The sequence below is a fragment of the Colletotrichum tamarilloi genome, assembly GCF_030869305.1.
Source record: "Colletotrichum tamarilloi strain Tom-12 chromosome Unknown Scaffold_16.1, whole genome shotgun sequence".
Taxonomy (NCBI): domain Eukaryota; kingdom Fungi; phylum Ascomycota; class Sordariomycetes; order Glomerellales; family Glomerellaceae; genus Colletotrichum; species Colletotrichum tamarilloi.
In genome coordinates this window covers 419648-445640 of record NW_026849399.1, presented here as the reverse complement: position 1 = coordinate 445640, position 25993 = coordinate 419648, and the positions used below count along the sequence as shown (strand labels likewise).

Here is a 25993-nt window from a genome sequence, read left to right as displayed (position 1 = left end):
TTGGTTGTCTCTGGTCCGTCAAAGCTGTCAAGCGATCGACTGATGCTACGAGAAATGGCCCGCCGGCGACCTGACCCATCCCTGTCTGGCGTTGTCAGGGCAGGGGGGCAACCCCGACGTCCCACCCTTCTCTGAGCCGTTCAAAGTACGGATACAAGGCCATTGACCGTCTAGGGAGGGGGTGTGGTTTGATAGACGTAGAACCTGTTGCGGATATCCTGTCGTTCACTCGCGGACTGCTATCGCCTTTCGAGCAACCCTCAGGCCCTTGTCAGCAAGTATCAAAATAGCGTGCCATTTTGTCAGCCTCGGTCTGTTCAAATCAAGTCAACCGGGCGTTGCCAGCATAAACGTCTGCGGCAGTTTATGGCGATCAATGCATTCTACCACAGGGGCCTCTTCAGTCTGGTCTGATTACTTCAAACCACCTCCCGCCAAAATCCATTTGCGAACACTCAAATCCCACCAGAATTCCGACGTCAAACAGGCCAAGGTCTGCTGAACGCTTTGATCTCTAATTTCAAGTTTGATATGCGACGTCAATGGCAGTCTGTCAAGCCTTGCTGCTGCCCGATGTTGAACTAAGAACTAACCGAACCACTCTGACGCACCCGCCACGACATCGCCAAAGCCGTTCCCGACAGCTTTCCGTAGAAGATACAAGGACTCCTCGCGACGCAATCCAACATTCATGGAATTGGCATCCACCACCGTCACACTCATCGTGGAGCGTCGCTCAACAGCCAACGCCCCTCGTTGGACGGCCAGGCAATCGCGATGGGCGCCTCCCCTTCTTCCAACGCTGAACGCAATGCTCTCGCTATTAATCATAGCTTGTTGTACTCGGTTAGATCGCCGGTCCATGCCGTCCATCTTGTGGCCCATCTCCCATTCAATTGAGCTGCCGCGGTCATGCGGTTGGAGATTTGAGTCGATACAGTTTGGATAGATCTGGCTAGCTCATCATAGGCCGGACCTTTACATTCATTTTACAACCAATGGGTCAAGAACAGGGGATACTCGCCCATATCCGGTCCACTCTTGTGAGGCATTGAACTCCATTGATCTCTGGGTAGCTCCAGCTCCATGACCACCTTTGCAGTCGTCACAAGACTTGATATGGCAGTCAGAAGACAAGCACAAGCGCCATTTCGGTCTAGGGAACCAGAGTTGAAGAAGGATTGCTGACCAACAGCAGCGCTCAAATCGTTTTCGGTATTCCCATTGGACATAAATTCCGGATTCGTCACCAGCTTCGGGCTGGTCATTGGATGGAAAAGATTTCTTTCGCATGAGGCGGTCCTAGCGAGGCCACTGAGAGACCCAGACTGATTCTCAGTTGGCCAGATGGTCACGTACGGATACAAAGACTTGCTAAGCCGTGGGTCCATCTACGAAAGGCTTCGTTAAACGGATGGTCTGGCCAAGCCTCGACGCAATGGCGCGCAAATGTGAATACCTACCTCAACGGAGAGGAGAGTATGGCCGGAAGGTACAACTATGATTGGGGCATGATCCAGGTTGCGATCCAGGGTCGACCAGCATCCACCCGCGGTGGCCCGCAACGTGCGCCGTTCTCAATTTGAAGCGGGCCCTGCCGACGGTATCCTAGGCCAGGCTGAATTGATACCACAGCATCCCCGACTCAACCCTCACCCGAAGCAGTATCTGATCGCTCTAACCGTAGCTTCGCATCAGTCATGAGAATGGGCTCTCATTTCACGACAACGTTGGGCAATCAACATGCATAATGATGATGGGCGGGCCGGGGAATATACTAAACAGGAAAGAAGGCTGATTCGGAGACCCATCTACTCCATCTTTCCCTTGGCATCTTCCCGCCGCTAGGTAGTGTAAGGGTTTTCCATGAGTTCATGACTGACGCGTCTTAGCCAGGCTGACGATATCACTAGGTATTGAAGCCATGCTAGTACGACGGCGAGAGTAGTCTGCCCATCAACTTTATTTCAGAAGCTTTCGGATACGAGGGAAAATCTCAGGCTCTGGTACTCGCCTCGTCAGTGGCTGTCAGCCGTGGCTAATCACGTTTAGCTGCTCTACCTGGTCGAAGTAGCAGGAATTCACAACCAAGCCATTGTTTCAAGCCATGAGAAGCTCGGGCTTTGGGAATTTAGCCAGACACGAGGACTTTCATTTGACACAGCGGATGACCGCATCCACGTTCTCATGTCTCGAGGAACATGATGGGCAAGATGCCAATTAGTCATTGCCCTCCTCGACGCCTGCTTCAGCGCCTGGTCCATTGGTAGACTACCTCCGATCAAGGCTGCATTTGGTCTTTTTGAAAGTACCACCTACGCCTGCACGCACGAGACGTCCTCTACCAACTCTGCCCTTTGGAGCAGCAATCTAGGAGGAGTCTAGGAGATGAGAGCTGCGTCAGTGCTCGGGTGGAGCGCAGCTTGCTTGTTCCCGAGCCCTCCCCCAAAACCCGCTGGAACTGACTGGGCTGGTCGACTCATGTCGCCTTGGAGCGAGCAGGGGACCTGGGCAGCACGAGCAACATTGCAGCGCAGCATCCGCCGCCGCCGCCGTCTGTGTTGCCCCTGCGCCTATTTACCCTTCCCTGCAGCCGTTCTCCCGTGGTCTGTGTCCTATCGCCCGCCGTTCGCCTCATCTGTATCTGATGCAAGGTACGGACACACTCATCTGCTCGCAAGCAATCTCGAGTCGAACTCGAGACGAAAGGGCCAAGATCGCTGGATGGATGTCGACTGCTACCATACTCCGCAATCGACCTTTCCTTGCTTCGCATATCGCGGACTCGGACCCGGGACCCCTCGTCCAAGCTCCTCCCATCATCCTCCGAGGATAAGATGAGATGAGATCACGGCTCGCTGCGAAGGCCGCGGCCGACCCACCACCAACTAGCACGTCCCGCCCAGCATTAGCAAACAAAAATCGGGACTTGCGAGAGGAAGGGGAGATAAAAGAGACCGCGAGACATGGGCGGTAAAGCAAGCCCTGTGAAAGGCAGGCGGAAGAGGAGGATTCGCATCTGACTGGTGGTGAAGCCCTCCATCCCCCCTCTTTTATTTTCGTTCTACTGAGGAAAACCAGGTCCGTGGCTGCTGTCATTCCGCCGGGCACGTTTCTCGTCGGGGAATTGCAGTGAAGTGCATCGCGCCAGTAGGTAGTGCCGAGTCCGTCTCGAGACAAGCGTCAGCAGCAACGGGATGAGAGGACAGAAGAAAAGGCGGAGTTATGAAGAGCAGCATTGCAGAGAGCAGAGAAAGGGTGTCGTCTTAGCTCTGCTTTAAGCGCCGACGTTGCCCTCGATCCAGGGAGTCCCCCGTCTGGCTCACCCACACACCCGCCCGCCATCCCCCACCCCTCCTCTGCCTGTCACCCCATGCCCTGTAGGAGGAGTGAGGCAGAAGACGAAGTGTGTGTGTCTGCGGATATGTGTGTGTGTGTGTGTGTGTGTGTGTGTGTGTTGGTAGAGGTGTGTGCGCGCGGAAGCTGCATGGTCTCGTCCACGCTACTCATTGCTCTAGTTCCTTTCTCTGTCTCTCTTCCACCACCTCTTCCTTTCCCATTCGCACGCGGAGCAAAGTAGTGCAAGCTGGCCAAGGGGATACACGCCCGGTACGGACACATGCGTTGAGCCTTCTTGCAGAAAGAAGAATATGCAACCCACGCTTCTCTTGGGAGGCATCTGCGGCCGCATCACAAGAGGCCCTCGGCTATGCAGGTTCGCCCACGATTTGGGCTCCGTGACTTATTCTCCCATTGAGTTGCTGCTGCTGGGTGAACTTCAGATGGTGGCGCGTGTGGGGTAGGGACGGGGCGGGGATGGGGGCAGCTTTCCAACGACAGTCTATCTATATCCGTACTCCATCCAGAATCTCGCTTTTCGCCCCCTTCGACGACGACATTTTGAAGGGCAGCCACGCGAAAGCGGACGGCGCAAGATGATGGCGGTGCCGTGCACGCACGCACGAGCGCGAGGCTGGCACGGCTGGCTAACGAAAAAGAAGCCACGCTCCTCCGTATCCACACGGGTTGGAGACTGGCAAGAGAGCCCTTCTCTCTTTTTTCCCCCTTAGGCGGCACGGCGGGCTTGTCCTGTCAGGCACGCGCCGCCCGGCAGCCAGCCTTTAGTGCCCGACGGCTTCGCGGCGAGGATGGGAACCACGGATCACTCGAACTGTTATGGACGGGATGGGCAGTCAAGTGTCTAGGTAGTGTGGGCTTTGGCTTCACTACCGTACCGTGGGAGTCTGGACCCTAACGCGCGAACTGGACCGGTCCATCCGCTCCCAATCCAACCCAAATTCGTTACAATGATCGCATACAATGGTACAATGTTTGTTTCCTAGTTGAAGGATACCCCAGGTGGAGATGGGAAAAACGATTTGAACGCAACAAAGATGAAGATGAACATTGTTTTTTTTTCTCTCTCTCTCTGCTGCCAGAAGCCGTTTTGATTGAGAACAAATCACTTTTTTTTTGTTGCAAGCCTGAACTCCCACCACCCCTTTTCCCTCCCTTCCTTTTCATCTCTGTATCTTCGTCTCTCCTCTGTAATGCAAAAAGCAGCATGGTGATACCGTGTAAACGCTTGCCTGGACTGCAGAAACCAACGTCGCCCTTGATCCCCGTCAAACACACATCCTCCCATCCATCCTTCCATCCCTCCCCAGCTCCCGTCTCCCATCGAAATCTCGGCGGCAAGAAAACAAGATAGAGAGCAGGGAAGATGCCTCGACGCCGCCCATCAAAGGGGGGAGCTTTAACCTCCCCCTCCCCCCCCCCCCCCCCCCCCCCCCCCCCCCCCCCCCCCCCCCCCCCCCCCCCCCCCCCCCCCCCCCCCCCCGCAACCAAAGCCCACACACACCCACAACCACCACACCCCCACCACCCCCACCCCCCCCCCCCCCCCCCCCCACCCGCCACGAAATGTCTGCTTGCGGCCAACACACATTCCCACATCCCATGCTCGGTAAGGAAAAGTAGGTAGCGTACCAAGACTGCAAAAACCCCACACACTCTTTTACTCGCCCAGCTCAGCCTTGTTCCTTTGGGAAAAGGAGAGAGAGTCGCAACCAAACAGTGCCATTGTGTTTCCCGGCCTTGGCTTAGAGCTTACGCGCGTAAGATGCAGTAGGGGTCGGCCGGTTCCTTTCGTTTCACTGTTCGCTTTTGAAAGGAGGTAGGGTAACGTGCTTCTCCTTTTTCTTTTCTTTTGAGTTTGCACACGATGCCATGGAATCGGGACTCGAGTAAGATGGTAACTTGGAGGGAAGGGGGCGTGGAGGGGGGAGGATGGCGGAGGAAAGAGGCAAGTGGCTTGAATTTTGTGTTCCCTTCGCCAAAATGGGGGGTTTGCGGACGAGGAGGACCCCGAAGGCGGGCTGAAAGTCTGGGTCTGGGCTGGGCTGGGCTTGTTTCTCCTTGGCCAGGCAAGGCATTTTGAGGCGGCGTGGGGAGAAGCATGACGACAAACGGCCGCCATGCGCCGCCGAGTTTTAGCTCGTCGCCGCGTTCGTCAGCGCTTGACGATTGTGACTGCGAGTAGTTTGGAGATGTTAGTGCCATTGTTTTGCTTTTCCTTAACCGAACTTCACTTGACTTGAGGCACGCTTCCTTTCCTCGCCGGCTCTTGTAGAGTAGTTCGCGGGGGCAAATGAAGGTTTTGAGATGATGATGATGACGACGACGGCGACGACGACGACGACCAGGGAAACTAAGGATTGGTGGGGGGAATCCTCGACACAAGATGAAAACGTACCGATATCCTCGTCGGCTAGCTCATGAGATAGACCGACGCGCTGAGGCTGATGCTTTACGGACTTGCCGTACACAATGGCGGTCTTGAACTGTTCGAGGATACTCCTGTGAATTTGGTTACACTAGACGGAAACACGAACCGGTTAGCTAAGCGTAGCGAGCAAGAGCAAGCCGCAGCAATATGCGCTTCCGTCCGTCCAACTTTCGCGCGCCCCTTTGTCGCAGGGGAGAGAAAAGAAGGTTCACCCTACGACACGGGTTCGCTCGGGACGAGACGCAATGTCACGCGGAGGACCGGCTACTCACGAAATCTTCGACCGTGCACCTGTTTGAGCGGAGCACGACGGGCTGAGAGTAATCTGGCAGTTTGCCCTTTGGCTTCGTATAAACGCGAACCAGCTTGAGCTTATCCCACCTATACGCCAAGAAAAGAAAATCAAAAACGTTAGCTTCTCTGGTCTCGTGAGTGCAATTTTAGGGGTAGCGGGTTCATCCTTGTCGTGGACGACGATCGTGTCGCTCCGGGAGGCGAGAACCGGCCGAAGGTCCGACGGCTAACGAGGAAATGAAGGCAAGGGGGAAGACAAAGTTAGAAAATCCTTACATTGCCTCCATCAGCTCATCAATGTTCCAGCCCTGCTCCGAACTGATCGGCACGGCGTTCGGGATACGGTAGAGCAAGTCGAGCTCCTCGATACTGATGGCGTCAATCTTGTTGAGGACGTAGATGACGGGGATGTAGTTTCTGCTCCTCGCCTCGAGGACGTCAATGAGGTCGTCAACGGTGGCGTCGCAGCGAATGGCAATGTCGGCCGAGTTGATGCGGTACTCGTTCATAACGGCCTTGATCTCGTCGTGATCAATGTGGGTGAGGGGCACGGTGCTCGTGATGTTGAGGCCGCCCTTTTCCTTCTTCTTGAAGGTGATGTTTGGCGGCGACTTGTTGATGCGGATGCCGAAGCCTTCGAGTTCCGTCTCGATGACACGCTTATCCGTCAGGGGCTTGTTGACGTCCAGGACGATGAAGATGAGATGGCACGTCTTTGCGACGGCGATGACCTGGCGACCACGACCGCGGCCGTCCTTGGCTCCTTCAATGATACCCGGCAAATCAATGATTTGCAGCGGCGCACCTGAGGAACGCAACAGAATGTCAGCGTTTTCGACCTTTCACTTCCTCGTTCCTTTTCTCTTGCCATATCGTCGTCCCGAACCACATAAAATCTGTCAAAACGTACCATTGTAAGTGACCTGACCCGGAACGGACGTCAATGTCGTGAACTCGTACGCCGCGGCCTCGGAGTGCTGGCCCGTCAACTTGCTCATCAAGGTACTCTTTCCCACGGACGGGAAGCCGATGAAGCCGATACTCGCGACACCCGTACGCGCAACGTCGAAGCCGGCACCGCCGCCGCCACCACCACCCGAGGGTGTCAAGAGCTCACGCTTGAGCTTGGCGAGCTTGGCTTTCAGTTGTCCCAAATGAAAGGACGTGGCCTTGTTCTTTTGGGTCTTGGCCATCTATTTGAGGGAAGAGAAACCATTCCGTCAGCTTGCTGATTTGCGCGTCGTGTTCTTGTCTAATATATCTGTGTAGAGGGTGGAGGGGGATTTTTTCCTGATGTCGTCGGATCGAAGATTTGGGTTTCTCGGGGGCGGATGCCTGTCTGTCGCCAACGTCACGAACGCATGTTCCCTCGTTCTGGTCATAGACAGAGACAGCCTTCGAGTTTTCTCGACATCGTCGACGACGGAAAAGGGGGCGGGACGAGGGTTGCCCTCGGTTTGAAGGTGAAGGGGAAGGAGGGGTTGGACACGTACTTCGGCCTCGATATCTTTGATCTACATGAACAAAAGTGTTAGTCAAGATGGTGTCCTCGCGAATAGATAAGGGAGAAAGGATGGAAAATCCAATCTAGCCGGCTATGAAGGTCTCGGCGAGAAACATTACCTTGTCAACTGTGGTCGCCATGATTGCGGTGTTTCGTCACTCGAGACGTTCCTGCGCTGTATGGAGGGGTTCGATTTATGGATGGCTAGCTTTTCCGATTGCGACGTCGACGTCCAAGCCGCGGGCAGAAGAGAAAGCGAATAGAAAGTGTGCCGTGGCTCGCAGAGTTTGTGGGGGTATCAAATAAGTAACGTTCGTCGTCGTCCAACTTCTGTCTCGCTGCCCAGGTTTGGGTTGATGGTTCTGGCAGTTGGTGATTCTGGTTGTGCACCTGGTGGTGGATTTTGGGGTGCAAAATGGCGGGGACATTGGCACCTTGTGCGAAAAGGCTAAGGTACTGCACATGAAATTTCAGCGGGGCATGGTGGGAATGCACCGCCTTCATTGGCTGCACAGGTTTTTTGAACGCAGTGATGTCAGAAACCTGAATCGTTCAATCAAAAGTCTTTCATATCTTAGGTAAGAAACGCCAGCACTTGGTTTGGTGATTGATGATGCGCAACAATTATTGAAGATATTGAAAAAGGCACGAAGAAATGACCAGGACTGACAGCATTGTGAATGTGTTATTTTCGTCGTCTACCTTCCCTAACCCTGTGTCCCATCCCAACTAGTAATGCTTCCCAGGCTCCCAAGCTCTTGATTCTCGGCACTCGTCCAGATCTAATCATGGCCATCCAATCCGTTGCTCATCAACTGACCACACACAAGAGCTGACTCTTGCGCTTCATGAACTATGAAAGTTCCATTTGTCGATATAGTGTCTTATCACCCAACAGGGCCTAAAGAGTAAATACCATGGTGTTGCTGTCCACAAATTGGCGTGAGTAACACGCCTTGAGCATCCTCCAGCCCCATTTCGAAGTCAAGCAACTGCCCCTATCGTAAGGATCGCAAGGCCAGCTAAAGGGCAGATAGGCAGCTGGGTCTATCTCTGATGATGCACAGCGGTGCCTTGGTACGTTCCATCGGCACTCGGTGCGTAAAGATCCGGGGATTGCTGTGGCAATGTGTACATGTGTATATTAAATATTGGTTCGTTCGATCTACTTGTGATCCAACTCAACTCAGTTGGTGCTTGGCGCCGATACGCCGTTAACGCCATTAGGAACAAGTCTCGGCTCGGGCAACACGGGCGCTGTAGCGGAGGCTGCCGGCTGGGTATCATTGACGGTCTCGACCATTGCCTCTGTGGCATTCGACTGGCTCCGTGGCGACCAATGTCCGCCGTTGGGCATCGTCGGCGTTTTCGTGCCATTCAAAAGGAAGTCAAGCCCTTGTTCTTTGCACACGCGGGCATAATCGGGGTCGCCAGGGAAAACCTGCTGCAATCCCTTTCGAGGGACCCGCTTCTCGGGAAACGGTGTGCTGCTTGTAGCAGACAAACCAGGCATCTGCTCCTCGACCATGACACCGTTGATATAATATTTGTTCCTCGGCGCGAATCCCAAGAATCGATCAGCATCGGGGTCCTGTTTCCATTTCTGCGGGACTTGCCATCCGTAGAGTTGGCCTTCATTGTCTGGTAGTTCGCGATACTCAACGCTCATCTTGAGGTCCCGAAGATGCGGAACGTCCTGAGCAATCGACATCAAATCCGACACCTGTATTCCGAGTCAGCCCAACCACACATTATCATCACCGGACAAAATTAAGACGCACCTTGACGAAGAACATGTCCATCTTCAAGAACTTCTCACGGGCCTCGCCACGGAGTTTTTCCTTTGAGCGGAAGCTCATCTTGAAGGGATCCTCGCCCTCTCCGTAATAATCTGAAAGGCCAGTCCCAAGTTCGTAGAAGTTCTCCTTAAGCAAGGCATACCAATCCGACTCGAGTCTCCAGATAACCTTTTTAGCGAGGTCGGACACGGAAACATGTTCCCAAGCCGCATCTAATTTTCCGTCAGTAATGATCAACGCGGAAAGATCTTGTGAGCACTTACATTTTGACAAGGAGAGGTCCTTCTCCCCGAGGAGTAGCGCAACATGGGTGTTTAGCACCCACTGTTCTCTACCGTTTGCCGTGCCATTTGCTTGCGGCTGAATAGTGTCGAACCGCACGCCTTGCATATGCTTGAATTTGGCGGCGTATTCCGAAGTCTTGGGGTTCGGGCAAGCGTCGAGCCAGCGCAACAGAGGAGGCAGCTTCGCCACGCGCACGCGTTCTTGCTCCTCGAGGATACGGCGCTGCTCGGCCTCTTTAGCAGCTCGCTTGCGCTCCAACTCCTCGCGTTCAAGTCGCTCCTTGCGCTCACGCTCTTGCCGTTCCTCCTCTTCGCGAACTCGCTTGGCTTCCTCGGCAGCTTCGCGCTCGATGCGTTCCTTGCGGAGTCTCTCCTTTTCTTCTCGCTGCTTGCGAGCTTCCTCCTCTTTCCTCTTCGTTTCTTCCTCCTCACGTCGCTTCTTCTTCTCCTCCTCCTCGCGGAGCCTTCGTTCTTCTTCTTCACGCTCGCGTTGCTTCTTCTCTTCGGCCTCGCGCCGCTGCCGTTCTTCTTCCTCCTGGCGTTTCTTTTCGAGTTCGGCCTTGCGCTTACGTTCCTGCTCCTCACGATGTCTTGCTGCTTCCTCCTCCTTCAGGCGTTTCTCCTCAGCCTCGCGCTCACGCTGTTTCTGCTCAGCTTCACGTTTCTTCTGCTCAGCCTCTCGCTTCTTCTCTTCAGCCTCGCGTTCGCGTTGACGAGCCTCCTCTTTTTTGCGGGTTTCTTCGGCCTCAGCTTCACGGCGCTTTCGTTCTTCTTGACGCTTCTCTTCTCTCCTACGCTCCTTCTCTTCGAGACGCCGCTTCTCGTCGTCGCGCTCCTTCTTGATTCGTGGTTCCGCTTCCACTGTGTCCTTTACATCCGACGCATCTGGCATCTCGATGTCAAAATCCTCAGATTTAACGTGGATACTAGACTTATCACTATTGCTCGATTTGCCGGATTCTCGTCTGTGGCCATCGACATCTGCCTTAGCCTTAGTCGGTCTCCGATCGCTGTCGTCGTAGTCTCTCAAGCTGGACTTGGATCGAGGCGGGCCATCACGAGGTGCCCTGTGAGGATCATCGGGTGAAGCGGTCGATTTTGGTCGTCGCTCCTTACCCTCAACATCAAGCCGCCGACGCTTCACGGGTGCCTCCCCTTCATCCTTGTCTCCCGTGCTTGAGTGTGGTGGCGTGACACTAGAACGATGTCGTTTGGACGAATTATCGCCAGACACCGATAGCCGATCTCGAGACTCGTCCCTCTTGAGAGCTTTCGTGCGATCGTGGTACTTCTCCGACAGCGGCTCGCCCTTTGGCTTCTCGGGATGATCGTCAAGTTTTGTTGGGTCGCGGGGGCTCGAAGGATCTTTCAATGATGATGTGGTGGACACCATGCTCGCTCGTCGGTTCTTTTCTCTCTCGCCACGAAGCTCCCCCTTGGATACGAGCTTACGGCGCGGCTTAGCAGCCTCTCCTTCAGAGGACATCGCGGCGACGTCGGACTCGGCTCGTTTCGCTGCTTTAGCAGCCTGCTTCTGCGAAAGTGCGGGTGAAGCCTCTCGGTCTGAAACAGCGATTGTAGGTACTCGGTCTTCTTTACGCGGCCTGCCAGGACCACGCTTCGGTGAGATCTGATCTTCGTGAAATGAATCCGCCCTACGTTTCTCCTTTGGACTTGTGATGGTTCGTCCAGAAGAAAGTTTCTTCCTCTTCTCCGGATCACGGGACGGGCTAGAGAGGTTACGTTTGTGCGCACGCGCTTCATCCTTGAGTTCATTCCGACCTTGGCGCTTTGTCTCGCGGTCCTGCTCTCTGTCGCGGTCCTTTTCGCGTTCTTTTTCACGCTCGCGTCTGCCAGGAGATTTTGTCTTCGAAATGTCGCGGTGTGACTTTCTATAGGCATCGTAAGACTCCTTGAGCATGTGCTCCTCGTCTTTCCAGTTCGTTCCCTGTCGACGGCGGGCAATTTCGTGATAGGTCTCGCCTTTGAATCGGCGAGTCGGATCAAAATTCCCCTGGTCCAAGAGTAGTCTGACGACCTTAATATTTTCCTGGCCGATCGCCGCCAACATTGGGGTGGCGAATTCGGGTGGCATGCTCGAAACAGGTGCAGGGTCTGGGTTCGCTCCACCAAGAGCCAGGAGCAGTTGAATCACCACTTCATGGCCTCCACGAGCAGCAGCAACCATGGCTTCTGAGTCATCGCAACCGTCCTTGACTTGCAAAATCCGCGTAACAGTCTCTTCGTCGCCCTTTCCTGCAGCTTGCCGTAACGTCTTGTCGTCAAGTGACATGTACAAGAGATGATTGCTTGTCTTGTTTGCCCTGACGGTGCCGGCTCGCCGACCGCTGGCGTTGGACGCAGATGGTGCAGGTGACCGACGAGGGCTGTCTGGGCCATGAGATGATCTACTGTCGAATTGGTCGGTAGGGTGGTGATCTTCGGATGTACGTCTGCGTTCTCCTTGTCGTGACTTGGCTTCGTTCAATGCGGCTCGGAAATCGTCTGCATTCTCCAAATCGTCGCTGACTCGGTCCAAGGGTTCCTCTCCGCTCAGGTTGGCTTTCCTCGGATTTACCCCCGCATTCAGCAACAGCTTGACCACTCCCAAGTGACCGTTGTCGACAGCGTCTAACAATGGCGTGTCTTTGTCATAGTTGACACAATCCAAATTGCAGCCCGCGTCGATGAGGAGCTTGACGATGTCCTCGTATCCGTTAATCGCAGCAATCTGAAGTGGCGTGTTGCCAGCATAGTCGGCCACATTGAGATCCTCGGGTCGCTCTCCCAGTCTTTGCTTGGCCAGGTCGTACTCGCCTCGGGCACATGCCCTAGCGAGGAAGGTTTGGCCGTGGGCGTCGAGGTGTTTCTTGTGTGGTGCAATCTTGGCCGGCGACATATTTGACTCGGCGGTGGCGGGGGTGGAGAGGTTTCGCAGCTTGGAGCTCCGAGGATGAGGGCTACCACTGGCAGAGGATTCATCCGAGTGATAGTCTGTAGATTGCAGCGGCGGAGGCAGACGTTTCTTCTTGTAACTCAGGCCATTAGACGAGTTTGCGGGAAGTTGGGTCGAGACGCTCCGCCTGTGGGCACGTGGGTGGTGTGGAGAGACGGATCTGGTGCGTGATCCTGAGTGGCCGTCGTGTTCTCTCCTAGACGAAGACGAAGACTTTGGTTCCTTGGGTAGGCGAGCTCGAGCTTCTATGGTGTTGTGATCCGAGATTCGTTGCCGTCGGACCTTTCGATTTTCCGCCTCATCATCCGAGTCTGCCCTGGAAGCTTTGCGTTTGTGGGGAATTCTGTCGATGGACTTTGCCCGGTCTTTCAGGGACAGCTTGGGGGATTTCCTACGGTCAGCGCCCGTATCGGAATCGGAGTGCCCACCAGATCGACGCCTGTGGTGGGGAGGGGATGCAGGAGCCGAGCTGAGGCCGCTGGAACCATCTTTGCTCCTGGCCGATTGATCGTGAAGGCGCTTCTTCTTCAGCCCGAGAGAGGAAGCCGTTTCGGACAGACGGGCAGGATTGGCCGTCTTTTCCTTGTCGCCATCTCTGCTGGCACTCGCATCACGATTTTTCCGGGGAACCAGGGGAACGGGGAGAACCGGGGGTTCCCCATCGCTGCGGTCCTCGTGCTTTACCTTCCTCGCCTTGGAGGGCGAATGGCCATCCTTGCCAGGCAGTACGATGGTCTCGGCATCAGAATCTCGGTCGACAGGAGCATCGTCGGCTACGGGAGGGGCGCGAGATACGATTACGCTAGGCTTGACGTCTTTGGATAGATGAGGCGGGGATTTGATGGAATCGTCCACGTTTTTGGTCGGTTTGCTGTTGGACTCGTGAGACTCGTCAGGTTGGTGATTGCCCGGTCGCTTCTCCGCCGCAGCGACGGGCTTCGACTTGTCGGACCCGGCAGCATTCTGCGCATCCATATCATTTATCTAGAGGTCGAAAAACTGGCCAGCACCATCCTGGCCAAAGGTCGGCCGCGAGAAAGAGGGTTGGAGAGGCGGATTGAATTGAAGACGGCCGGTAGACTAATTCTCAGTCGCTCGAGGTGACCCCCCTAAGAGAAAGTGGCCAGGTCAGTCACGGGGGGGTGCGCGCGCGAGAAAGGCGTTGGGCGTGGGTGTCGGACGGGGAGGAAAATGCTGCGTATTGGATATCGGATCACGTCGAGTATGAAAGGAACAGAAAAACGACTGAGGAAGCGCCTGGCCGGGACAGAATAATGCGGGCGAGATGGACGGAGGCGGGCGTTGGTAGAGAATGCGGGAAAAGAGACTGTTGGTGACGCTTGATGCTTCGATTTGGCTGAAAGGTGGAAATGGGGCCGCGAGCGAGTCTTCAGAGTCAAAAAGTCTGATCGCCACCTCTTTGATTGGGCCCGACCAGGGGGGAGGGGACTTGCTCGAGAATACGGGACACGGAACAGCCACAACCAGCAAAGGAGACAGGAGACAGGAGACCTGACAGAGAAAGCAGCAGTAGCAGCCGGGCATCAGACAAGCAGGCACACAGCACACAGCACGCAGCCCTGAGGCAAGCAGCAGGCTATGGAAAGTGAGGTGTGCAGCAGGCACCTGGTGGTAGCGGCACTGGCAGTGGCAGCCTGACGACTGAGGTGGCCACATCAGCCAGCAGTCGGCACTAGGTACGTACTGGGGTCGAATTCGACAAGCGGTACTTGGGATCCCACCGGAGTTTTGCAGTATCTACAAGTACCCGGCGTCGACGAAAAGTACGCTGCCTCCTTGGGTGGCAGACCAAACGACCTAGGATTCAACCTGGACGTTAGCCCCGGCACCCACCTTGCTTCAGAAAGATAGGGTGAGATTGAGATAGCAACGCCGTCATGTTTCTCTTCGCAAGCTGCATCGCTGGCTGCACGTTGTCGCTAGGCCACCTGACCCTGGACACACTAACCTGCGGAAATCTCCTATGGTTCTAATGCAAAACGAGTAGCTCGTCCATCCAAGGCTTTTTTCTGTGGTTTGCTAGTCCAAAAACTCGTCTTTCTCCCGCTGGTGGAAAACCTCGAATCTGCCCGGTGCGTGTTCTTGGTGCGACTCGAATGGTACGTATCGAAGCCTCCAAATTCCCCATGCCCCACCTCGGCCAATCCTAGCCCCCTCCAGAGTCGCAGCAGGCTCCTCTTCCCCCTCCCCGGCCGTCGCATCTTGAATTCAAATGGCGAATCATGAGCGACATTCAAAACGGAGAGCTCATGAAGCGGGACCAGACCAGCCAATCACCCACTGTGGCGGATAGCACCACTACCACTGGGAACGGACACCTTACCGTCAGTCACACGCTGCCTGTGACTAATCGACCTGCCGTTTCCCGATTAGACCTAGTGTACTCTAAGCAGGTGTCCGTTCTCGCCTTTTCTTGTTATTAGTGCAATACCTCCCATCCTTGACTGCTTGAGGCAACTGGCGACCTCAGGTTTGGCGTGTCTGACAACCACAAGCAGGCGCGCTCAAGTCTTAGGTCGGAGACTGGAGTTGGACGTCTTCTTGCCCTGTCGCTTCCATCCATCCATGATCCAGCTCCCGTCCTTGCTTCTCCACCCAACCTTGCCGTCCTCGTCGCTTCCGTCGTTGCCTGGATCCTCCCAGCTGGACGCAGAACCGTTTGACTCTTGGCCTCTTATGCCGCTTTGCAGCCGGAGCTTGGATCTTACGTCGACGACCTTTGCGCACCTCGTGCCAACTTGCGACAAGCTTCGGCGACCTAGGTTTCCCGACCCCTTCAACCAACATCACGTCACTTCGTTTGGGATCCCCATCCATAAAGTTGGGCGCAGCCCCAGATCACACCACCTGTGTCCCGACTATCAAACGTCTGCGACCACACAGCTGCGAGGCGAAGCCAGCAATATGCCTTTGGCAGCCGTGAACTTACCTGCCTCCCTCGACGACGTCAGAGTCAAGAAGCTTCCGCCGTCCTCTTACTACATTGCGGACTTCATATCAGAGGAGGAGGAACGCTTAATCTTACAAAAGGTACGGAAACTTATTTCGACGACGTCCGTCGAGCCAACAGCTGTGGCTGACTTGCCCTTGAAACCAACAGATAGCTGAGGCGCCGAAACCCCGCTGGAAGCAACTGACTCATCGACGTCTCCAAACATGGCCGTCCGATCTCGTCAACAACAAGCTGATCGATGCTCCCTTGCCACAGTGGTTGCAAGAGCCTGTGATCTCGCGAATTCTTTCCTTACCTCTTGCCGCCGATTCTGATTCGTCCAATCTCTTCGCTAGCAGTCCTCACAAACGACCGAACCACGTGCTGATAAACGAGTATCCTTCGGGAGTAGGAATCATGCCGCATAAGTTGAGTACATGGTAGGTGTTCACGTGAAGAGCTTTGAATCTCATGCTGGCTATAGGACGGGGCTGCCTATCATCCAGTTGTGTGTACTGTCAGTCTTGGAGCAAGTCTGTGTCTGAACCTATACCAAACCAAGGAGGATGGTGCCATGGACCCAGAGCCTGTGGGACGCATTCTTCAGGAGCCCAGGAGTCTTCTTATCACCACCGACGACCTCTATACCGATTACCTCCACGGCATAGCCGATGTCGAGGAGGACGTTGAGCTATCTGCCGAGACGATCGTGAATTGGGACCTTTTGCGTTCGCAGGATGACTTTTCTGCTGGCCGAAGCGCACGCGCGACCAGGACGAGTCTGACATACCGGGACGTCATGCAGGTGTCGAAACTCGGGGCCAAGTTTGGCTTGTTTGGAAAGAAGTGATATTCGAGGCGCAAGTGTGTCTAAAAGACAAAGGGTATCATCCTCCATTTACTGGCGACCTTCTCAGCACCAAACTTCTGCGCGTACCACTGCTTGGTCCCATCTGCCGTTGTGCCTAAATTGGCGACAATGAACCACAAAGCACCCGTGAGGGTGCGGTTCACCATGTAGCCCTTTGGCGCGGCTATCATGGCAAGGCCCAAATAGATCAGGCATTCGCAAGTGTAATGAGGGCAGATGAGATACCGAAAAAGGCCCTCCTCCGGCAATGAATACTTCTTGAGGCTGGCCAAGTGTTTGTGGCATTTATGCTGATTAGACCATCCGTAGAGGTACGCGACGGTCCCAGCGGCGACCCCAGGTGACAGAAGGCCTTCCAAGTTTGGCCTTGATTCTTGCCTCAAGGCGGCTGGGAAAGGTGAGTGTGTATCTGAAAGTGGAAAATGACGGTCCTCACCTGAGCCGTCAACCCAGACGGATACACTCATGCAGAGATAGAAACCCAAACCAAGCAGCCAATGAACGAACCACATCCTAGAAGACCCCGGTCTCATCACAAAGAGACACTCGTACAATCTCCTCGTGCCTTGCAGCGCCATCAATGTCCAGACGAGCACTGTCTGCTCGAAGCTCACAACCGGGCCGCCCGAAGCCGCCTGCTGGCCAGAGATGATGGCCATGACTGAACCGCTTTGAAAATACTGCCATGCCCAGAAAGCCGAACCTGCAACGGACGCGACGTAGAAGTGCATGAACCACGCGTGTGGGATTTGACCAAAGGAAGTCACAGCTTTGGCGGCTTGCGTGAAGAAGTCCAATCTATTGGGACCAGTGGGCTCCTTGGTCCGGTCGTCGGTGTCGGTGGTAGTAGCCGGCGAGCGGGCGCCGTAGTCGAGAAGAAGACGCTGGGTCGTCTTTGGCACTACCTGGATAGCCAACACTACTGCTGTTGAGAGCCCGAAGAATATCTGGCACCAATGGGCCGGCGGCCAGGTTGAGAGAGCATCCATCATCGTCGTCGGTGTAAGGGAGGCCATGGCCGTGGCCGGTATATGATGAGCGGTTGTTGTAAGCTGTGGTTGAGGTTAGAGCAGGGGTTACTTGTTGTACAGTGTTGCGGGATTGTTTGATACGGTCCAGTATGACGAGCCGGATCAATCGGAACAACTCCCAGCCGCTCCCGATGACATATGCGGGCGTATAGCAGCGGCTCAACCCTCGAGACTCAAGGTGCCTCGGGAAACTTATTCGAGGGCGCCATTCACAGGGTCACATCCAAGAACAACCCCTATTGGACTTTTCCAGAGATGCATGCCACATGCAGGCTGAGGGGGGAGATCAGCACACTGCGTCCTCCCGCCCGCTTCGCCCGGCCAAAGTGAGGCTTACAACGCATTCCCGTCTTTCTTGTTGCTTGTTAAAAAGTGCAAGGCGGCCCGTTCGAGGCGCAGTCACATCTTTTGGGGGCCGACGGCTCTGCAGGCTGCAAGCCCAGCTGCAACACCGCGGCAGGCTGCAGGCTTCTCTCCTGTCTGCCTGCCTGGAAGCTGCCTCGTTGTAACCCGGCTTCTAGCTCTCGAAGCGCGTGGGGGTGGCTTGCCGTGTTGGCTGGTTGGAATCGGGAAATGTTTGTTTTTGAATCGGGAAATATAGTATCTGGTAACTACTGAGGTGGTCTCCGGTGACACTGATTCTCAACCTGTCTCTTCGCCTTCAAGGCATCGGGCTCCAGGCTTTCTTTTTGTTGGATAGTCGGGTAAGGATGATTAGATGTTTGATGGGGGAAAGTGGAAGTATGATTTGTACAGGGCATGCGTAAGTTCCATTCCATAGTGTGCATGCGTGTTCGCTGTGAAGAAGGTCGGCGATAGCCTGATCATGGCTTACATCTGATGTGGGTGAGCGTTGGTGCTGGTCCGCCTGGTTCGCCTGGTGTGGCTGGCGCTGATTGTATGAATCAAGTGGGAAGCGTGGTTCGCCCGCCTCCTTGGAATTTGCGTATATAAGGGGTTTCCCGCTCCCCAGAAATCCAGTCCATCCCCCATCTTCTCATCACGAAGCATCGAATCACAATTGTCCCGTCCTTCTCCTCTTTGGTGTTGGTACCATTCACTTTGATACTTGGCCCATCTGCGCACATCTCAAGACTGCATCTAGCCATTGCGTTTCGCGACCTACACCGTGACGGCGAACGATATGTCCCAGTCCGGGCACGCTTCTAGTCTCTGCCGCATCTCTACCCGGTCTCTCATCTTCCGTGTGAAGCTCGTAGGGTATTGCTCTCTGCTCACGAGGCTACCGTATCGTGACCAGCGTGATAAGGTGGCAATCGCCCTTTGATACGTGATCTTACCTGTTATTGTGCTTTAGCGAGCTCCTCCCGAATAGATAAGGAATGTAGCCAGTTGATCTACTGCAGTATACAGGTAGTGGGTCTGATTACTACTTCGAAGAGCTTTGGCTGAATGTATGATGGCCCGGACCTGGGTATGGAATAGTAGAAAAGGGGCGGGCGGGGGATTTTGGGGCTTGGGGTTTGGACGGTCATACGCAATTGACGGGGTTGGTTCGGTTGAATCGGAACTGTAACCTTGTGTAGTAAAGTAATTGGGACAAGGAGATGATGGCCTGACTATGTGACAGTGTAACTACAGTCAAACTTGCTTCGTAGACCTTGGAGAAGAGTGGCATAGAAGCTCATGATGCAGCCATTGAAGGATTTTCGGCGGATGCGTCAATCTTAGGAGACGGCCCTCTTGTTCGTCTGTTATCACACAGGACATAGTAGGTGGATAACTTCGTCTAGTAACATGATTCATCACCGCTTCTGTTCGAATTGTAGGGGGACAAAGCCAAGGCACTTACACAGACAAGTGAGTAATGAGAGGACCAGAGAACTGGAATTCCTTGGCCAGTTCTATTAAACTCGGCCCTCGTCAGTTTCTGTTCAATTTGTCAACCACGTATCTGAGGAACATTCTCACGAGAGTCTTCGGGCCATCCGTAACTTTGGGTAACATGAATGATGCCTCTGCCCACAAGCACAATCTACAAAACCTCAGTCCTAGGTGATCACTCGTCTAGATGGCAAATTTCATTTGGAAAGGCGCTGCCAAATCTCTAGACAAGAAGGGTAGGAACATGTTTAGATAAGTCGAACTGCTAACCTTGCTGCTACTTTCAGAGTCCCCGATTTGGTTTTCTAGTAGTGCTAATGATGATGAGCCTGGGACATGGAGAGGAGGTCATTTGCATACTAACGCCTAAAGCCACGACTAAATCGGGATAAAAAAACTCATCTTTTTTGCCCGTATATCAATACTCGTGAACTCCGAGATGTGAAATCCGCGATCTTTTTTGCTTATCGACGTTTGTTTACAAACATATAGTATACTCACTTTCTATCACTAGAGATGCTGCCAACAGGAGGGAAACCAGAACACTTTTATCAACATTCTAGGCCGTGAACATTGCTAGATTGTTCTCTGCCTCGTGGAGCTCGTCCGTTTCTACTATTCGTATTCACAGAAGAAAAGCAAGGGGCGTCCTAAACTCATCTTCCTCTTCACTTTGGACCAGTTTTTGGAACCAAGGTGTGAACATGAGAGTAAACTACATTGAAAAAGCAAAAGATTTTAGAACTTATGACGAAAGGGCTTAGAGTCACGTCGCTCACAAGGATGCTGAGTGGGTTGGGTATATAGAAGGGATTTCTGTACACATTTGCGAGTACTTTGAAGTCGAAACCGCATTCTCAATAAGGCATTCATGATGCTTCATTGCCCAAATGAATTGATTAAATCCGTCTCGAAGTCTTGGAAACCCTCAAAGATCACCCGGAACTCCATATATGGTCTAGTCTCCCAATTCTATACTCAGCCAAACACCCACATGAGCCATCTCACAACCCCTTAAAGCACCCTCTCATCCATCCCATAACCTTCTTCAACAACCGTCTACTACCTTTATTCTCGCTCCCCCCACGAACCACCTCAACCTCGACCTTGCCACGAGTCAACCCGAGACCCCCATCCTCGAAAGCCCAAGCCCGCAAGCGTTGCAAGTCCCACGCGTCCCTCGCCCCGTCCACGACCCTCCCCAGCGCGCCATCATCAAAGGCAATGCCCCTCCAAAGCAGTACCCCCAGGACCTGAGCCCTCTTCGCCCGGCGAATGACCTCCTCGTCACCCACCACGCGTCCGACCTCGTCCCAGAAGAGTGCGCGGAGGGAGGCTGCTTCGGGATAGTACTCGAATCTCGTTGATGTCGTCGTCATCGTCGTAGTCGTAATCGTTGCCGTCGTAGTAGCAGCACTCCCACCAGCAACAAAGTCAACATCGCTACTCCCACCAACGACAACATCCTCCCCCAACACCTCCTCGAGCCCGTACATGCCCACCCCGAACGGCAGCCACTCCAGCTCGGCCCAGTCAATCAACCCAACCAGCCCGCCAGCCCTCTCCTCCCTCCCCCACCCCAGTTTCCGCCTCACCCACGCCTCGCCGCCCTCGTCCTCTGCCTCCTCGCGCGGCGGATGAACCATGATATTATCCGGCACGAGGTCCCCGTGCGTAACAACCCAAGGCAACCTCTCGATACCCCCAAGATCCCTCCTGACATCCCTCACAACGTCCCGAAACTCACAAGGCAACCCCTTTCCCATAATCTCCAACCGCCACGCCAAACTCCCTCCCACGCGCCCTCTGCCGCCCGCACCCCCGTGTCCGCGTCCGTCCCCGAAATCCTCCCGCCTCCCCCTCCACGAATCCGCAAAGACAACAGCCAGATCCGCAACAAGCCTCCTTCTCGACGCTCTCGGGTCCGTCTCCAGACCCGCAGATATCCTCCGGAAGCCCGTCAAGGATACACCGCCGACCCTCTCCAGGAGATACGCACACAACTCCCCGTCCTTCTTCCCCTTTCCGCCACGAGTTGCCGTCGTATCCAGCCCCTCTAACACACCAAGCCCCTCCACACCCGGCACGACCCCATCCCCAAGTACGCCCCTAGCCTCGACACACATCTCGACATCAATACCGTGCCTCCGAGGTCGAAACTGAACGAGTCTTCCGCCACCGCCACTACTGCCGCCGCTCTTCCAACTCGTACCGCTCTCGCTCTGGCTCTGACTCTCGACGCTCTCCCCTCCGCCGGCCTCAATACCGCTATCCCGCCGCCGTCCCGCCGCTCCACCGGGAAGCGGCCTCAGGAGCAGCGTATAAGAGCAGTACCCCTGAAACGGCGCCCTCTCGACCTCGTACCCGGGGAACATTGCCTGCGCGAACTCGTGCGCTGCCGCGATGGCGGAGGGGTGGAGTCGGTTCCTCGCCAGGAACGCCGCGACTTTGCCGTCGTCGTCTCTGGTCTCGGTGTCCTTGGTCTCGATGTCTTTGCCGTCGGTGGTACCTTGCCCACCCGCGTCCCGGGCCCCTGACCCCGGAACTGGGTTGATCTCTGCCGCATCGCATAGAATCGACGGTATCATCGAAGTAAACCCTCCATGGCCTTGTCTCGAAGCTTTCGCGACGGCGAGATTGTCGTCATCTCTGCGGGGTCGGGTATCAATCGACATTATTAAGGTAGATTATCTCTTCTTCTTTTTATCGGGGTTTCTTTCAAGGCGGTTTCCAAATTGCCATTGTACAACAAACATTACAATTAACACTCATGAGAAACCCGTGGGAAGAGTTGATGGATGGAAGCAGCGTTTATCAAATCTCTATCTCTCACCTGAGTGAAGTGAGCTGAGCTGAGTAGGTAGTGCGTGTGGGGGAAAATGGGGTCCCAATCGAGTTCACATGACGGCACCATCAGCAGGTTTTCCCGCCTGCGTTTTCTCGGTCAGCGCTCGCGCATGTCGTTTTTCTGCAGCAGATGGCTTTTCCGGGAAAGGGCAGCATGAATTGGGGGGGGGGGGGGGATGAACAACTCCGACCACACCCACTCCGCCCACGGGATGTGCCCGCGTGGGGTGGTGTCTTGCAGATGACTACCCGTCATCTAGTCCGGGAATAATCATCACACTTGGTCTTGAGGTGAGCACTCCGGAACAGTCAACACTACCTCTCATAAACGAAAACGTATGGGGAACATTGGTTAAGATCATTTTTTGAATGTTTGTATTATTACCTGACGGTAAATTGAGAAGTGAATGAAGAAAAAAAAAAGAAGAAAAAAAAAAGAAAAAAAAAGCCCAGGGTTTCTAGAGGACAAATGAAGTCTTTTCCCTAGCCCTTTTTGATGAAAACATCCCGTGTTTATGCCCGTTTCCTTTACTCCATGCGAAGGGTATAAATCGATGCGCGAACCCTATGGCCCACGGCATGCATGCTTCTGTTTCGTTGGTGCACTCGGCTCCTCCATCTTACACGCGGCATCATCTTGTCCAGAGTGCGGTGCGTCGGCAAGGAACTCCCTAGCGGAAAGGGGGGAAGCAGGCGGAAGCGATACCGGCTTTTTTGGACGGCCAGCTTTGATTGGCTTCCGCCGGCGCCGCCCTAACCCATGCGGGTTTCCCGACGCCACGATGTGCGGCAGATCGTCTTGCCCTGTCCCGTAGCTCCGTGGCTGTTGGACGGCGTCGACCGCGGCTCCGGTGGTTGATACAACCAGAAGCCTTCCCGATACACCCCAACACCCTCACAGGCTGACCCGGCTTTGCCTGCGCCCGGTTCTATATGATATTCGGCCGTTACTGATATTCGTTACACGCGCAGTATGAAATGCGCAGCTCGCCAATCCATGTGAGCCAGTTTATTTGCGGGCTCTGCGGTCGAGCTCGACCTTGCTGTACCACGCAGCACCAATCATGGTGAGGATCATGCCGGAGCCGTTGAAGAGGTGGACTTCGACGCCAAAGGCGATAATGCCGAGGCCAACCGTCAGGCATTGCTTCAGGTTACCGCAGATGCTCATCGTCAGGGCACCGGCGACCTTGTTCGTCTGGAAAGAGGCAACGTTGAGGGCGAATGCGAGGATTCCGTTACCGAGGAGAGCGATAAGGGTGGCGAGGCTGATGTTACCCTCCACGCGCATGGTGTTGAGGTTTCCGAGCTCGCCGGCGGCGATGGCGCAGGCCAAAGATTGCATAGCCGCAAAGGGCGACATGCGCAGCAGGACCTCCATAGCGGGGAGGGCCAGGGGGCCGGTCATAATGCGGTTGGTAGCGACGGTCTGTTAACATGTTCGTTAGTAACTGTAAAATGCATTGATAGTAGCACTGTAAATGGGACGAAGGTTTGCTGGCTGAGTTTCAGAGGGCGCAGAGGGCGGAGATGGCGGACCCAATTGGAGTCGCCGGGACCACTCTCCGCAAACTCGACAAAGCGTTGTATTTCGGATGATGGACGGGAGATGAGCAAACCCAAAATAACGTACCTTGACCGCAGCAAGCACCACGCCCGCAAAGGTGAGCAGGAAGCCCAGGTCGGTGAAAGTGTACTCGCCAATCGTGGTCAGAGCAGCACCAATCATGATGGGAACCAGCGTCAGGTAGGTCATGTTCTCATAAGTGCGACCAAAGACAACGCGGTAGATGAGAACCGTGAACACGGGGACGGTAGTTCGGAGGACCTGGTAGAATGGCACGGAGACCATGGCACTGCGCAGCGAATTAGCATGATTGCTCGTCAAGTTATTCGGGTTCCGCCCCTTCCGGCGGCGGCGGAGGTGCGGGCGGAATGCGCACCATCATGCGGCGCAGCACAGAACAGGCCCAAAGAGGAAGGATTTTGGTTACTTACAGTGACAGGTTCGACACGGCGATGTTGGTGGTGAAAAGCAAGCTGAAGGCGAGGAGAATGAGGTTTTCGCGGCGTCCCAGATGGGACATGGTGAAGTAGCCGCATTGCAGCAAGCAGTAGCAACCCAAACTCGCGCACGTGGCGTGAAGTGAGGTGAGAAGCCACGGGAAGGGGAACTAGAATGAAAGTTAGAGGAAGCTCATCGGAAAGGGTGCTTTTTTCCCCATCATTTCATCGCTGCTCATTCGTTTTCTCAACGATATTGATGAGAATTCGGAGCTCACGCATGCAATGATAGAGGCAATGTACATACCGCTCCGAGAATCAACTTGTTGTAGAGGGTCAAAACCAAGCTGAACATGAAATAGGCGCTCAACCAGCCAAACTTGACCTGAGGTGAGATGGTGTACTCGACGGGGTTGCGGACTCTGTCGGCGTTGGCTTGTTGTTCGGTGGCTGCAGTGCTGTTGGCTTCGAGATCGTAGCTCTCTTCGATTCGCTTCTCATCGCCGTTGAGGAGGCCGTGGCCCTCCTCGCTCCGTCGAGCCTCGTTCTTGAGGTTGCTGGATTCCGCCATTGCTTCCAAAAAGGGTTCGTCGTCGGAACGGTAGGGTGTGGGAAGTGGTGGGTTTTTGGCGTTTGGATCGTTGTTGAGAAAGAGGTTGAGCCTTTTGGGTTTTCCACGTTTTCGTCGCAAGGTGTTGGAATCCTCTTTCGTTTATTTGTTTAGAGACCGTGTGTTCGTCCACAAGTTCCCTGTCGCTTAGGGGGGGTTTAAGTCGAGAAAGCTGACGACTGTCCTGGTTTCACGACGTAGATCGGTCCCGAGCGGGCGGGGGGATTTGGGCGGCAAACGGGCGTGCGTCAGGTAGTCGAGCTTAAAAAATATCGGACTAAAAAGCGACGAATGGAGGAACGGCTGCGGACGATGCGGACAAAGTGTAAATAAAAGAGAGAAAAGGTCCAAACGAGAGAGGCAGAGCGATCGAAGGAGTGTGTGGTTGACAATATGAATGAAGGAAGAAGGAATAAAAGAAAATAGGGACCTGGATAGATGGAGGGAGGTAGATGAGGTGTGAGGTGTGGTAATTGGGGGGCGGATAGTAGAGACGGGAGGTACAAGGCACAAGGCAAGGGCGTTTGCTCAGTGGAACAGGCTGTAGATGAACCCAAGACTTCGGATCGCGGGCTTTGCGAGGCGTCAGCTAAATCCGACGCAGCAATGTATTCAGAAAGGGTCTGGGAACAGGGGGGCAGGGCAGGATTAAGGTAAGTTTTTAGAAAAGGGAACGACAGGAACCGGAAGGGTTGAAAGGACGTGTGGAGAGAAAAGGAATGGGGGAGTGAAGTGAGTGGTGAGACGGGCACACGGCAAGACAGGTAGCCCAGGTGAAGGACGGACGGGAGTGAGGGTGGGAATAGGAGTGGGAAGCACGGTACGGAGACTGACTATCTCAGAGAGTGAACACACGGGATTGAGGACAGGCACAGGGTGGAGAGGGGAGGGAGGGATGGATCATGGCAGAGGAGACATGACCCACCGGGGTGGAAGGACAAGAAGAGGAAGCAGAGGATGCCGAGATACTCAAACGGGCATCTTTCTCGCTTCCGCGCTTGGCATCAATGACGTTTCGGCTGGCGGCATTGCTCACTGCCAGTCCTCCTTTTTTCGAGCCCCCTTCTTGTTCATTTGCCGTTACGGTGTACAAGAGATGAAGTACGGATTCCAGACTGCCAGACTCTCACTCGGAATACTTTCCAACAATAAACATTAGATGCATCCTCCAATGGTGATTGAATGAGAATGACATGAGTGAGTAAAT

General features: G+C 54.5%; 8 protein-coding genes across 8 annotated transcripts; 3 read left to right on the top strand and 5 right to left on the bottom strand.

The window, feature by feature from the left end:
* Positions 1-588: 588 nt before the first annotated feature.
* On the bottom strand, positions 589-1268 carry CTAM01_06082 (uncharacterized protein; the record flags this gene model as incomplete). The annotated part of the gene is made up of 2 exons (XM_060522112.1): positions 589-955; positions 1012-1268. 2 exons carry the CDS (start codon positions 1266-1268, stop codon positions 589-591), a joined length of 624 nt encoding a protein of 207 aa, XP_060383302.1.
* A 1220-nt stretch (positions 1269-2488) lies between these two features.
* On the top strand, positions 2489-2836 carry CTAM01_06081 (uncharacterized protein; the record flags this gene model as incomplete). Its single annotated transcript, XM_060522111.1, has 1 exon — positions 2489-2836. A coding segment is annotated over one exon (348 nt), but the record flags the coding sequence as incomplete, so codon positions are not given.
* Positions 2837-3935: 1099 nt separating this feature from the next.
* On the top strand, positions 3936-4070 carry CTAM01_06080 (uncharacterized protein; the record flags this gene model as incomplete). The annotated part of the gene is made up of 1 exon (XM_060522110.1): positions 3936-4070. The coding sequence occupies one exon, from the start codon at positions 3936-3938 to the stop codon at positions 4068-4070; it is 135 nt and encodes a 44-aa protein (XP_060383300.1).
* Positions 4071-5512: 1442 nt separating this feature from the next.
* On the bottom strand, positions 5513-7726 carry CTAM01_06079 (TGS domain-containing protein; the record flags this gene model as incomplete). Its single annotated transcript, XM_060522109.1, has 7 exons — positions 5513-5532; positions 5789-5876; positions 6061-6169; positions 6359-6887; positions 6993-7275; positions 7576-7596; positions 7706-7726. 7 exons carry the CDS (start codon positions 7724-7726, stop codon positions 5513-5515), a joined length of 1071 nt encoding a protein of 356 aa, XP_060383299.1.
* A 1046-nt stretch (positions 7727-8772) lies between these two features.
* CTAM01_06078 (uncharacterized protein) lies at positions 8773-13600 on the bottom strand (the record flags this gene model as incomplete). The annotated part of the gene is made up of 3 exons (XM_060522108.1): positions 8773-9309; positions 9368-9597; positions 9649-13600. 3 exons carry the CDS (start codon positions 13598-13600, stop codon positions 8773-8775), a joined length of 4719 nt encoding a protein of 1572 aa, XP_060383298.1.
* A 1268-nt stretch (positions 13601-14868) lies between these two features.
* CTAM01_06077 (calpain) lies at positions 14869-16428 on the top strand (the record flags this gene model as incomplete). The annotated part of the gene is made up of 4 exons (XM_060522107.1): positions 14869-14974; positions 15162-15676; positions 15747-15986; positions 16063-16428. The coding sequence occupies 4 exons, from the start codon at positions 14869-14871 to the stop codon at positions 16426-16428; spliced, it is 1227 nt and encodes a 408-aa protein (XP_060383297.1).
* A 20-nt stretch (positions 16429-16448) lies between these two features.
* CTAM01_06076 (3-oxo-5-alpha-steroid 4-dehydrogenase) lies at positions 16449-22000 on the bottom strand (the record flags this gene model as incomplete). The annotated part of the gene is made up of 3 exons (XM_060522106.1): positions 16449-16837; positions 16886-17501; positions 20417-22000. The coding sequence occupies 3 exons, from the start codon at positions 21998-22000 to the stop codon at positions 16449-16451; spliced, it is 2589 nt and encodes an 862-aa protein (XP_060383296.1).
* Positions 22001-23181: 1181 nt separating this feature from the next.
* Positions 23182-24747, bottom strand: CTAM01_06075 (triose-phosphate transporter; the record flags this gene model as incomplete). Its single annotated transcript, XM_060522105.1, has 4 exons — positions 23182-23601; positions 23806-24028; positions 24171-24346; positions 24484-24747. 4 exons carry the CDS (start codon positions 24745-24747, stop codon positions 23182-23184), a joined length of 1083 nt encoding a protein of 360 aa, XP_060383295.1.
* Between the last annotated feature and the right edge of the window lie 1246 nt (positions 24748-25993).